This window comes from Uloborus diversus, chromosome 5 (genome assembly GCF_026930045.1).
Source record: "Uloborus diversus isolate 005 chromosome 5, Udiv.v.3.1, whole genome shotgun sequence".
NCBI lineage: Eukaryota > Metazoa > Arthropoda > Arachnida > Araneae > Uloboridae > Uloborus > Uloborus diversus.
In genome coordinates this window covers 142,240,841-142,255,403 of record NC_072735.1, presented here as the reverse complement: position 1 = coordinate 142,255,403, position 14,563 = coordinate 142,240,841, and the positions used below count along the sequence as shown (strand labels likewise).

At 31.9% G+C, this 14,563-nt stretch overlaps 2 protein-coding genes across 2 annotated transcripts in view; one reads left to right on the top strand and one right to left on the bottom strand.

Moving 5' to 3' along the window:
* Positions 1-14,563, top strand: part of LOC129223171 (1-phosphatidylinositol 4,5-bisphosphate phosphodiesterase-like) — a 187,421-nt gene that overhangs the window by 166,702 nt on the left and 6,156 nt on the right. The window contains exons 29-30 of the mRNA XM_054857738.1: positions 5,179-5,323; positions 11,874-11,959. Of these exons, the coding sequence (XP_054713713.1) occupies positions 5,179-5,323; positions 11,874-11,942 (214 nt within the window). The 3' untranslated portion in view covers positions 11,943-11,959. The remainder of the gene's footprint in view (positions 1-5,178; positions 5,324-11,873; positions 11,960-14,563) is intronic.
* Positions 12,590-14,563, bottom strand: part of LOC129222722 (2,3-dehydroadipyl-CoA hydratase-like) — a 33,203-nt gene continuing 31,229 nt past the window's right edge. The window contains exon 7 of the mRNA XM_054857254.1: positions 12,590-12,816. Coding sequence (XP_054713229.1) covers positions 12,740-12,816 — 77 coding nt within the window. The 3' untranslated portion in view covers positions 12,590-12,739. The remainder of the gene's footprint in view (positions 12,817-14,563) is intronic.

Here is a 14,563-nt window from a genome sequence, read left to right as displayed (position 1 = left end):
ATCTCGATCTCCCAAAACCAAGAAGTTTCAGTCATTAGCATTCGTCAACAAGTTCTAACGGAGTATTGGGTCTGAATATTCTTCAAACTAAGCTACTAACGGAATGGGGACACTTGTAAATTATATTTTTAAAAATTATGCATCTAGTTCAATAAAATTAAAATTTAAAGAAAAGAACAAACGTCCGTGAAACATGAACCTGTACACTTATTTAATGTTACAAAATCTACAGGTCAGGTGTTTGATGATTCTTTAAACATCATGGATCTGGTGATTCAAAGAAATGCTTAGTTTGTTATTTTTGAGAAATTGTTATTGGTCATAGCAGTGAACAAGAGGCGAAACATAAAGGAGTTGGATTACAGTATGGTACACAACGCAAACCATTACCCATCATGAAACATCTTCTATTGTAATAACAAAATTAATCCACCAATATTATTATTTGAAGCTTCGAAATATATCAGTTGATTAATTGATCAACTTATTTATTTTCCTTCACGTCAGTGATGATGTGTAAAGCAAGGATATTTTATCACTTCTAGAAATTATACATTTGCTTAAGTATGCATTCTTAAAATTCCCATATCACACTCGGGCAGGTGAAAAGATTGTAGAACTGGTTAGTGAATCCGTAGAAATTTATTTGAGGTATTAGACGCAAGAGATGGATTTATCTGAAAAACTTTTTAATCGGAAAGAGCAGTGCCAAAAAACTGTGTCGTAAGTTCAAATCTTGCTCAAAACGTAGAAAATTGTTTAAATCATTTCGTTAGAATGAATGTAAGTTACTTTGCAAATATATAAGTCTTGCACAAAACTACTCCTGGGGAAAAACAGGGTGGAACACAAAATGCAACCATCTACTTGTGGTGGGTTTTGGGTTGTAAATGCAATAAAATACAATTGCATTTTTAGCCAAGTGCTGTTTAATGCATTTATTGTAAAAAAAAAAACACATAACTAGGATCTAAAAGAAGAAATACTACAATGTGCAAAATAAGCTAAAAAAATCAATTTTTGGTTAAATTCACGTAACTTTGGGGCTTATGCGCGGACTAAAAACTGCAAAGAAATGTAAATATTTTCAAAGGAAAATGAAGAAAGTATATTAAAAGGAAGTATATAAACGGTATTAGAACAAAACTTTTGAACATTAAGATTTTTATAAAAATATTTGAAAATTGACCATTTTTTACCTTTTTTCGAAACTTAGCTGCAAATGCGTAATCTAACGACATAAATATTAATTCTTTTCATAATTTTTCCCATGTTAGGATGACAATACACAACTATGTTTTGCTATTAGAAGTTGCATCTCGAAAATTTTCTTTTTTCGGCCCACCAGGCACGTAGCTAGGATTTTGTTAAGGGGGGGGGGGGGTCCAAGGTTGCACGAACTTTAAAAATGGAAGCATGCTAAATCAGAAGCATTAACTGTTAATTGTATAAATTAATACTATTCCAATCAAAACTACAATTAATAAGTATGATAATTAGCTTAATTAAGTAATGATATAATATAAGTATGATAGTTAAAGCTTTGCAATATATTTGCTTTCAAAAAAAAAAAAAAAAAACGCTCAATACTGTCTAACTCAATAAATGCTCCATAATTCCCCACTCCTGACTGTTTTGAATTGGATTTTGAACTGCATTTAATGCTTCTATGGACGAAAATATCGCCAAGGCTCATTAAAGAGAAGCTCGAACTGTCTTAATTCATTTAAATTTTTAGGATTCATTCAACGATAAGAAAACTTTGGAAATTGAATGAATACACTTACGAACACATTGTATTTACATAGTATTTTATGTATAGATATGTCTTTACCCCTCTTCAGGAAAACAAATAAACTAAATCAAATCTGTAGTTCCGTTCTTTATGCTGATTCAAAACAATTTCTGTGCAAAATGTTCCATTCTAAATTTAAAATTTCAATTTAAACAACTGTAGGGGAAATGACCGATAGTAACAATAATGAATCATCACAACAAAATTTGACACTTTAAACCTAGTTATTTCACTAACAATATGGAAAGATAAAAATTTACATTTCTACATGTGGCGGTAGTCATCCGATTTCGTTCCTTTAGGAAGTAATCTTTGCCCTATTTTGTGATAATGCGGCAGCACCAAAATTAGATATTACTGTAAAAAGCTAATCATCTTTCGGTGACAAATATAAAAGGTTTATAGGTAGTTTGAAGCCTCAGTTAGCAAACATTTTGCTCTAAGTCATGAGATGTTTTTAAAAAAGGACAAATCTCTTGTAAAAACTCTAAGAAAAGTTGTAAATTAAAAATCTAGATACGATATAAATTGATATTTTGAAATTACATAACAACTAGAAGATCGCCTGTCAAGATATGATGGATGAAAATTGATTCCACATTTGAACGAAGCAATTGCCTGTTTGGTGACATTTTGATAGTTGACATTTTAAACCCTAACTCCAGTGGATTAACCCTAAGCTTCAGTAGATAGGGTTCAACGTTGACCACTTTTTCGTTTCTTCATTCCCCTGAAATGACACAGTCTTACCAGTAAAACAGTTAAGTTACTGGATCCAGTTCAGCCTTGTTACAATAAAGCCTTTCCCTGCATTTTAAACATCACCAAAACTTGTTATCAAATTATCATTGCGTGGCACGAGTTTCATTGTTGATGAGGTCGAAAGCGTTACTCGATCATTGGCTATTATATTTATAAGGATAAGAACAACTACTATTATTTTTGCATTTGGAGTCTACTGTGCTTTTTAACTATGAATGTACAGATACTTATTAAATAATTCTTGAATACAAAAAAGTCAGTAAATAGCTATCAAAAAATTTGTTAAATGAAGTATATGCACGAATATTATATAGTATTTTATTCGAAAAATGGAACTAGATTATAGAAGAAAATATATATTTTCAGTTAAACTAATTAATAACTTTTTCTTTTGACCTCATGAAAACAATTCAGTTAGTACTTTAAAATATAGATTTAAAATAATTTCATTGTGAAATATATATGTATCTTTAAACTTATACATCTTTACACACATGCGTTAATCATTCCAAAGTTGAAATTAAAAAAACCAAACACATTCATTTTTTTTTAATTCAATTTCTTTGTTTTTTTTTTCAACTTTGATATCATTGAAATCAATTTTGTTACATTAGTATTAACCTTTATTTATTCATTTCTATTTTTTACTACCTCCAGATACATATTTTTCCCCCTTTTTCATAAATCATATATAAATACGCAAAAGATTAAATATTCGCAAAAATTCTAGTTTTTTTCGGTACATTTTTGCTCAGAAAGAGTGAAAGAAAAAAAAAATCTGTTACCTTGTGATGAAAATTAATAAATATTCAGAACGAATTTCCAGTTTCATGGTTGTAGAAAGGCATTTGATGAATGCTAAAAGTTGCGAGCTTCCGGGACACAATGATATACGTAATCCATCATTGTTAGGAATGAAAATTATAAGTGAGATAAATTGAATTGATTGGTTAAAAAATGAAATGATATTCGATGCTGTTTCTGTCAGAACAAAATTTTAAATAAATGAGAAAACAATGCATAAAATTGCTCCTATATCTAAAAAAAAGAAAAAAAAAACACATTAAAAAACTGCAATACAACTTACCCAGTGGGGGTTGGCTAATTTTTTCTTATGAGTTTATGGTTTTACTCCTGATTTTTCCCTTTTACTTTGGAGGAAAACATTCGTGCAAACAACCCATACCAATGGCAGCAGGCAGCAATAGAGAAAGTGAATGTGCGAAAAGAGTTCTGCACTATCCATGACTCTAGGGGCCTTAGGCACCTTCTAAAAAGACGGCGGCTGACCCCACAACTGTCCTCTTTGTATGACCTTCCCTCAAAAACATTCCGACAAATTTCCTGTCTCCGACATTTTCATCATTGGTGACTCTCATCAATCTTTCGTTGACAATAAATGTTTGTTTACGAGATGCTGGCGATTTCCTTGCGGGGAGTAAGATAATGTCTCCTTTTCGGATATTTTCGGATAGCTGCTGGCGATTTTCTTGCGGGGCAGGGGACTAATAAGATAATGTCTCCTTTGAGCAGGTCTGCGACGCGTACCACGGAATGATGACTTCTGTCGCAACCCCCCCCCCCCCACCCCCCCCCACCACCACCACCACTCCCAGAGGTTCTATTGTTCTGAACTAAACTGAACGTGAAAAAGTTATCGATTAATAAAAATATTTAGGACAAAAGAATTTTTTATTTAATTTTTTTTTTGGAAAATTCTGTTTATGTAAGTGCAGGAGGGCAGTGACCTATCGGGAAGGGGGGGGGGGGGTCCGGACCCCATGGACCCCCCCCCCTTTGGCTACGTCCCTGGGCCCACCCTGCTGCCCAAGGATAAGAAAGTGCATAATCATTTTTATCCACATGAAATAACATGTTTTGCCAAAAATGGTGGCGTCATTTTTTGATAGCTTTAATAACTCTGATCATAATTAACTATTTTCGAAAAATGATAATGTGCGTAAAATTTTCATTAAAAATTAATGCATGATATGGTTTTATTTTTCAAAAGCAAAATCAATCTAAATTACTAAATAGAATAAACCAATATGATAAATAATAATAAAAAAAAGGTTCAAAGAAGCTTTAAATTAACGAAGAAGCAAAAATGATATTCTAATAAATATAATTATTGTAAAAAAAAAACAGTATAAGAGAATAAATCATTCTGAATACAGGGGTGCCCACCTAGGGAATGGTGGTCATGGTGCAGACTGCGCCATTGAAAGTTTAGGGTGGTTGTTTTGAGGGGCATTTTTCTCTTTTGGGGTTAGGGAGGTTTTTGCAATGTTTAGGGGGGGGGGAGCGCCCTTACTCTTAGAGGGAGGGAGCATCCCTGCTAAATAGTATACATACTGACACATTTAGTAAGTGTTCAAGATTGTGTCAGGATTTGTGATCAGTGTTCATAATTTCGTCAGGATTTGTGATTTGTGTTTATAATTTCAAGTTCTTCATCAAACATTTTCCTTCATTGCAGCTTTTCCAAGAAAAAATATAATTAATGAAAAGAAGTTTCACTTTACTGTTTTGGTTATGAGTTTTTTTTTTTTTTTTCCATAAAAAGCTATGTATTACTAATATGCAACAAACAATAAACTATTTATTTCTGTTTTATGTAGACGTTTAAAAGAGAAGAACCAAAATAATACTAAAAGGTTTATAGATGAAAGAAAAAATGTGGCAATGAAACAAAGAAAAGAAAGAGACAAGCTTTCCAAAGCACATGATAAACAACATTCAGAGCTTACGAAGAATACTGAAACTGTAAGTAAAGTTCAATCTGAAACATACCTTTAAACAAAATTCATTTGGAAAATCCAAAATAAATTAATAAACAAATAAAACATATCAGTAAAAATAACTAAATAATAACTTAAAAAAATAAATAAATAAATAAATAAAATTAAAATATTAATAATGTTTTTACGAAAAAGGGTTGTTGGAATTTATATAGTAAAAGCTTGATGTGTACTTTGTTATCAATATGCTTTTGCTAGCTCCCAGAGCTTTTTCTTTTTTCTACAGATCACAGAAACTGGTCTGAAAAATCCTTATTTAGTAAATTATCAACATTATTCAAAGATCAACATCAAGACATTATGTCTTGATTTCAATATTGCTTATTTTTATAACTAAACAAACTTCAGTGTTTAAAAACTTCTTTATCTTGAATTTTTCTTCCACCCTCTAAAAATTCGAGATAGACAGGTTCAACTTATTCCTGTTCAACTGTTGAATTGTCCACCCCCCTTCCTGGAAAAATTTGAAATGATGGGTGCCTGTTGCTTTTAACAGATGACAACATTTGAGTAAAACTTACAGGAGTTGCCAAAATATGTTTTATAATTTGTCTTAATACTAGCGTCAATGACCAAACTTTTCCCTTAATCTCAATAACCAGGTACCCATTTTGAATTTTAAAGATTTAGAGCAGGATTTTTTTTTCTGATACCTCTTATATTTAATTAGATTATTTTCTTCCACCTTCATCTTGGGAAATGTGTTTATCCTGTTTTTATCAAAAAAAAAAATAACAAAATGGTTTATTATTTTTTCAGTGTTTTATGTTTATGTTTCATGCTAAATGGTCTGTTAGAAAAAAATGTGTTTCTCCAGTTCTTTTTTGTAATACTGGATGTATTAAGTTTTACGCTTTGGTATTTCATAGTGCATTCGTAGTATTTTATTTATACCAATGATGTTCAACTTACGGCCCGAGAAGTTCATACATGTGGCTTGTAGCATCGAAAAATATTATCTGTCATTTTTATCCTCACTATCATTTGCTCAACCTTTTCTGTCACGGCGTCTGACATTCGTAGGTATACTAAAAAAGAAGACAGGTCATTTATTCCAACTGAAATATTATTGTCAACATCTCGAGAGACACGAAGTTCTTACTTCACTATCATTGAAGAGGTAACAATATGTTCGTACATCAACAAAAAGGAAAAAAAAAAGCTATAATATTGATTTCCTCTTCACATTGGATCAAAAGCAACTCTGGAGCAACCAAAATTCACAACTATTTTGTTTTATAAAAAATCAATCTGGTGGCAGCACGATTGATCAAATGCTTCGATAATTTTGAAGCATTTGATCGAATGGTGATAAACAATGGGTGCGGTGCCCTTTGAAATATAAAAATAAATTGATCCATATTACGAGTATAATTAATTTCATTTAAAATTTTAATTATATCTGTAAATGTAATTTGAATAAATGTCAATAACACGGAAAGTTTCTTTGCGTCTAAGGTCTACAGTGTGGCTCGTATGTAATATGCAATATTTTCAAGTGTTTATTAATTTTTATTTTTTTTACAGTGTGAAAATATTTTTGGGCATGGGAAGTTAGTTCAATACTTCGGTTTTACACTAAGAAAATAAGTTGAGAAATTGTAAAACGAACCTTTATCAAAAAAGAAAAAGAAAAAAAAAATCGTTTCAGGGATTTTTTAGATTTTTTTTTGGTACTCGTTTGAATGTCTCATCTTGCTATAAATGTTCATGCTTTTGAAGGTATACACTTCTCTAACCCTTCAGAAGAATATTGATGATGAATACAATGCTGTTTCCCCTATCAAATACAGTCAATTCGCGATAACTCGAATATTACTATAATACGAAGTTTTTATCAAATCTCAACTCCTTTGTCTTTAATTCCATGCTAATTATTTTCGATATCTCAAAGTTAACTTCCTATAACTCGAAGTTTTTTTCAAAGATGACTCGAAATTTATTTTGAAAGGACGAAAAAAAAAAGAAACAAAGAAGTGACTATGAGAAAAAAATTAATTCACCTTCACTTGAAATTCCAGCACAATAGACCTCTAAAGCAAGGAGAGCACCTGTTAAACCAATGTGGGATAAAGGAGTTACACGTGCGGAAATCAATTAGCTTGTTTTCTTTTGTTGTACTGCACCATTTACACTTTGCAGGGCCGGATTTAGGGGAGGGCAGGCGGGGCTACTGCCCCTGGGCCTCCACAAGAAAGGGGCCCCCACAATAAAATTTTTACAAAATATACTAACTTTCACGGGTCAAAAAAATCGCATATATACATATATTATAAAATATTCGGATATATATCAAAGTATCGGATATTTTCGAAAATATGATGATCTTTTTTAACCCTGATGAGGGGCCTCCACTCCTTCGTTTAACCGGGGCCTCCACACTTCTAAATCGGGTCCTGACACTTTGCCATGTTGCTGGACTACGAATTTGCTTTTAAGCTGTTAAGTTGTCAAGTCAACCGATTGTACCTTTATTCAAAGGCTGACCTAAGTTAAGATGCGTTCTTCTTCATTCTTTAGTTGGATCATTTGCTGATAAGTTCATAAGAGACAGAGTGAGTTTTCTTTACTATTAAAGATGTCTAAGCAAGTACTCTTTCAATGATATTAAACGAAAAAGTAAATTTTCTAAAATGGTAGAATCTTTGAATCTGAATTTGAAACGAATGTTGGTCATTTACATTAAAATGTCGAAAACCGAAACTAGCGGTAAGTCGAACTTCCAATTGATCAAAGTTTTGAATTGGTCCCTTTAGATTCGAGTTATCGCGGATTGACTGTATAAATAACTGCTTGTAACTGACGAAAACTGAAAAAAATTAGGAGGCATGATATCAAAAAGGGGGGGGGGGGGAGAGGATGATGGAGGAAAACTGTGGTCATATTTTGATTCAATGGCTCATTTTATATGAGAATCATCAAAAATGGTGTCAGAAGCATTTTGAAGGGGTATTTTTTGATGTGCAATGTAATGGGTACCTGGTTATTGAATATAGGTATGAAAATTTTAAATGCAAAATACCTCCCGCCCCCCCCCCTCCAAAAAAAAAAAATCTGAAAACACGGTTACAACTTTCTTTAGTTCAGATTCATGTAAATAACAAGGATTAAAAGCAATTTTACCAAGACTTAGAAAGGGTAAAAATTGTGATAAAAGTCTCAAAAAGGTACCCAGTCATTGACGGTAGGGTTAAGAACTGAATATCCTATGTCAATATGAACTTTCTTGTTACGTATTAAAATTGTATTTCATAATTGAAATTTCTGGTTAGTTTCTTAAAAAACAAATTTAGGAATATCACTTTAAATCGAATTTTGGGACATATCAAATCAATGATGAATTAATTTCAAACAAATTAATTTTCATACAAATTATTAGGTACAGACGACTGCCGCTACAACGCGATTCAACTTACGCGAAATGGCTATAACAGGAATTTTTCACGAGTAACGAATTTATAGCTAATGCGAATTCCTCGTTCACAACACGAATTGTTTTAGAAGGAAGTATCCGCTTCGTTATTAGTTGCTAAATACTGATTTCATGAATGTTATTACATCCCTCTAGCATCACTGACAGTGCAAGTTCCCACACCAAACTAGTGTACAAATCGCGCTGTTAGTGTATCAAAGAACCACTCTGTATCTTTCATTTATCTTTTTTTTAAATTCTATATATTAAAGTTGAGGAAATATAGCGGCATCTAAGCGCACAGTTTCATCTAAAGTTTGTGAAGATGGGAGGAAAAGGAAAGTTTCAAACAAAAAAAAAATGTTAAGATTCTCGATATGCTTGAAGAACTATCAAATGTTGATGGTAGCATGACACAAATATGAATGAATCTACCATACCTACAATTAAAAAATCAGAACCAAAACATCTCCGTAAAAGTTCAGGACTTAGTTTCAATATTGAAGCTTGCAGAGTACAGTCTGAGTAAAAACTTTAAGGCCAGTTAACATTTTTAAGAAATTAGACACATCTTTAACTTAGGATCAAAGAATCATTTCAGTGGTAATTATAAACTTTAAATACAAGTAAAAAAGGATAAAAATTTCGTTTGTAAGTATTTCTTTATCAGAAAATATTACAGATAAATATTTGAACCTGAGTAAATTCTTTAAGGCCAACACAGAAAAAAGCAAATCAAAACAAAAATTAAAACATTTTTGAGCTTGCGTAGGAGCCATTTCTTCAAATTGCTTTAAAAATTCTTGTTTTCATGGATAAAACTAGTTTTTGACAACGTTTGGATCTGTTTTATGCCATTCAACTTCGATAGTAAATGTCAGCTCTGTTTGATGAAGCAAATTGTCTCCCATTGGCATAAAATGATCTTGCTAAGGCACCCCATAAGTTTTATATTGGGCTAAGATCTGGACACTTAGTTGCTCATTTCAAAGGTTGTCATTGTTGACTTGGAACCAATTTTTTGCACTGCTACTCGAATGGATAGGTGCACTGTGTTGCTGATATTTCGAATTTTCTGAAGCAATAAATTTAGCATTTGGTAAAAGATGGCTTGCGAGGTCATTTTAATATGCTTGTGAATTCATTTTACCTGAAACAAACATAACTGAGCACACAACATTATAAGCAAAGCACTCTCAAGTCATGCTAGGGTCTCCATTTAATTTTCGCTAGGAGAAAAAAGTATTTTCCATTTCTTTTCTTAAATCATGCCAATAGTGCTTCCATCGTTCTGTTCCATCCAAATTCCACTCATTTTTGTCAGAAAAATTATTTGTAGCCATTGGTTACCCCAGGTTATGATTTCCTGGCTAAAGTTCAGATGCTCTATGCTGTGCCTAATCAATAACTGACGTTCAGGCAATTTTACTGCATAAATTAAACCTCCACACCTTCTAACTGCGTTGTACATCGTTTTTGACAAACATTTAAAAACATTTTTTAAAAATAAATTTCCTGATTGAGTACTTTTCAAATGATGTAAGTTTGAAAACACTTCCTCCATCACGCGAAGACAAAGAGTTGGGTCTTTTACCGGTTTTCTTTTTACCATAGCTGTGTTTCAATTTAAAAAAGTTGTTGACTTCAATTTTCAATCTTCCAATTTTTTTCTCAATAGTACGGTTAATCATCGCCGCTGAAGAAAAAAAAACAAAACAATCTGATCTCTTTAACTTTTTACCTTTCGATATCTTACGAAGAGAACCATAACTTTGAAGAAATTAGTGACAAAACTGCAAGTTGAAGGGTTTCCACAATTTTGGTAACTGCAGTCATATTTATTCCAGTATAATGTACCTGTAGTTTAAAAAAAACTAGTGTCCTTTAAGTTTTTACTCAGGCTAAAATACTAACTATGAATATACCACTGTTTTTCTGGTAATTGCATACTTTACAAATCCTGTCTGTTGAGTTATTTCTTAGCAATGAACATTAATAATTAATAATAAAATAGTATTACGATCAATTTAGTTTTATTCTCTAATTTTCACAAAAAAATGTACTGGCCTTAAAGTTTTTACTCAGGCTGTAATGTCTAAGCAAAGTGTACTATGAAAATGAAAGTTGCTCTTGTATTGTCAATTAAAGAGATAAGGAAGAGAGGTTGTTGCCGTAAATAGAAACGTTATAAAAGAAAAGGCAAAGCAACCCTATTTAAAAATGTATTGGGTAATGATTTGATAGTGGAGCATAAATAATCATCATCATTTTTTAACTCAAATATTATTACTTTTTCTAATGTACAGTACTCTAATAGTGCAGCATTTTATTATTATTACACACTGTGTGCGTGCCCTAAAGATTTATTTAAGTCTTTGGTCATTTATTTTGTGCATCTTAAAATATTTCATGTTAAATAAAACAGCTTTTTTTTTTAACTTTTCAAATGCCGTAAAAGTTCAGGTCTTTATGAAATAAACTAATGTACAGTTTAGGAATGCTTTAAAGGAGTTTGAGGGTGTTTATAAGTGTCTAAAAGAATTCGGCTTGTTTCTAAAAAAAATTGTATGCCTACATGTTTCCACAACGTGAAATTTCGACTTACGCGAGGAGTCTTGGAACGCATCCGTCGCGTAAGTCGGGACTCGACTGTACACTGCATTTTTTGCACTTTTTTTCTTTTTGAAAACTTGAATTGTTAATGTTTTAATTACATCAAACTTAGCACAGACATCAATTAAAAGCAAAAAATAGGTTTCCTAAATCTAAACTGTGCTATTATATTTAGTTTCCCAAAAGTATTTTTGATTCCAATTTGATATTCCCCCCCCCCCCCCCCCACCATATGTGTATAACAAACAGCTCTGCTCTGAACAAAAAATAAATGAACGAAGTAGATAGAATACAAATCGTTTTAAAAGTTACAGATAAAAGGCATTTCGAGGCTTTAGTTTCATGGCTAAATAGTTGTTAGCATCAGCTATTTTGTTAATTTGAATTTAATTCAACTTGGCCATTATTAATTTTATTTATAACACTTATAAAATATATTTTGTTAAATTTTCATATAACTCTGAATTTACTTTCCTTCTATTTTTTTCAGGAAGTTGGAATTTATACTAATCATGTAATTGAATACAAGTTAGCAGAACAGAAAGCATTTTATGTGTGACTGCTGAAGATATCTCAGTAAGACATTTCAAATTTGAATAGCTTATTATCATCAATAACAAAGTAAAAACATAGTATTCCAAAAAAACCTTTTTTATTTTGAATAACATTCTGAGAAAAAGCAAAAATAAATGCAAAGTCGAAAAAGGGGATGGAGTTTTAAATAAATGGATGTGTTGCAAATATTATTTTGGAAATCTATCAATATTTGAAGCATCCTTGTGGTTTGATAATGGGACTGTGTATTGGATCCCAGGGATTTGCAGACCTAGCTCAATATTCAAGGGTTGGCATACATTCTTTCATGTGGTAACCACTGTTGGCCAACTGCCATTACCACTTTACCACTTCAGAGTTTTTATGCCCCCCTCCCCCCAGGGATCTAAAACATGCTGCATAATTCTGCAACATAGCTTCTTGATTTTCTACACCTTAAAAATACACAGATTAGAGAAGGTTTGAACCCATGATATTGAGAGTCAGAGGCCCAACGCCAAACTGTCGACTTTATTTTGTAATGAAAAGCTTAGGAAATTATTAATATCTAACATTAATTTTCTCATTTTACTGCAGTTTTAAAAAATAAAATCTACACTAATACACAAAATTAAAAATAAAACATCTTCTGAATTTATAATAAATATATATTTATTTAATATTACAAGTCTATATAAAACTGTTGATTCTTTGAACATCAGGCAAGTTTAATTAAACAAATTTTATTTTAATTAAACTTGTAACTTAATTTAAATAAATTAATTACAAATGTATTGTTTAACAAACTACTGCACAAGTCATTCAAAACTCTTCTTTCTCATGTGCATCTAGATGAAATTTTCCATGCCTCCCTATACCTTGCATAAATTTTCCAGCGCCTAAAAAAATATAACAAGGCTATATTAAGAGTAAAAATATCATCACCATAGATACTACCAATATTAAAAAGAAAGAAAAATGTAGCATTAATAAATTATTTTATAACAGTCAAAAAAATGAGAACATAATATATTTGCATGCAAAAAGAAAATGTAATGTGCACAGTAGGGAAAAGTGGAAAAAATCAAAATTTGATAAACGCTAAACAATAGTGTGGAAAAGTTGCCTTTTGTAGAGATATTTGGTCATGCCAAATTATTTCAACAACAAAAAAATTGAACCTTAAAGTTAACCATTATGTTGCATAAAAACTGGATTAATAAAACAAAATTTGATGTAATATTTAAGAGTAGGCTTTTTGAGTAGAGATTGCATCATTTTAATAATGAACTATATTTTAAAGTTCCATATATATACTTAGAATTTGACCACTACAGCGTCAAAATCGAGTAACTTCATAATGCTCCATACTTTGAGGAAAAGAATTAGAAATTAAGAAATAAAAGCATATCTTATCTAGTAAAAAAACACTTAATTCATCTCTTAGCTCAAAACTTTGCTCTGCTCAAAACGTAAAATTTACCTAAGGTAAAGAACCAAGGTTAAGTATAAAAATTTGAAAATATAAACGTGTTACTTGCAACAGCCTGCATAATTAACACCTCAAAACAAAGTTTATAATATAAGTTTTTGGTTTTTGAGCACTCAAACTGTACTCTTATTGCAGGGGTGGTCACGACGCAGACTGAGCCATTGAATTTTTTAGGAGGGTTGTTTTGAGGGATATTTTTCTCATTTTGCGTGGGGTTGTCTCTTGCTTTTAGGGGGGGTCTCCACAATATTGAGGTAAGGGGGGGGGGGTGCAAATTTGACCTTAGAGGGGGGGGGCTCCCCTGCTTACTGACTTCAATAAAACATAGTTTGATGGGTGAGTTGAACTATTGTCTTGACTCTGGACAATGGGTGTCATTAGAGTCATGTGGCGTAAGATTTCTGAATTTTAATCTGACTCTTATTAGTTCATCCCTTTTGGTTATATAACAAACTGTAACTGATGCTTCTTTTAATTTTGTCCATCCTCTCACTGATTTGGTATATGACATGTGAGGTTTTGAAAATCATACAATTCAGTAAGTAGCACCATACCAAGCAGTTTCTTTCAAAGTTTTATATGAAATTCCCATTTTGAAAGGAGGAGCCAAGTTTTCCCATTTGCTTCTTGATGTGCTCTTCGCTTTGAAATTGAAGTCTGGAATTGTAAATATTTGTTGTTCACATTCGAATTCTTCGAATGTCGTCGTCATAATCCGACGCAAACCAAGTTCTCCGATGAAGTTTCAATCATTCGTAATCCCTAGTGTTACATCTTTTAGATTCTCAAAGTAACCAGCTTGCAGAACCACAGAATTGCAGATAATCCAAACTTCATCAGAGAACTTTGTTTCCATCCATGTACGATGGCAAGTTTAAAGAATTCGAGTGGACAGTGAAAATTTACAATGACAGATTTCAATTTCGATGCTGCCATTAACTCTTTGATAGCAGAAGTGGGAAAACTCGATCCTTTACTTATGAAATGAATTTCAGATAAAATATTGAAAGAAATGGTGCTTAATGGCATACCTACTGAATTGTATGATTTCCAAAACCTCGTGTTATACTAAAGCAGCGAGATGATGCATAAAATGAGACAAAGAAGTGTCAGCCACAGTTTGTTGTCTAACCAAGAGAGATGGATTCATTAGA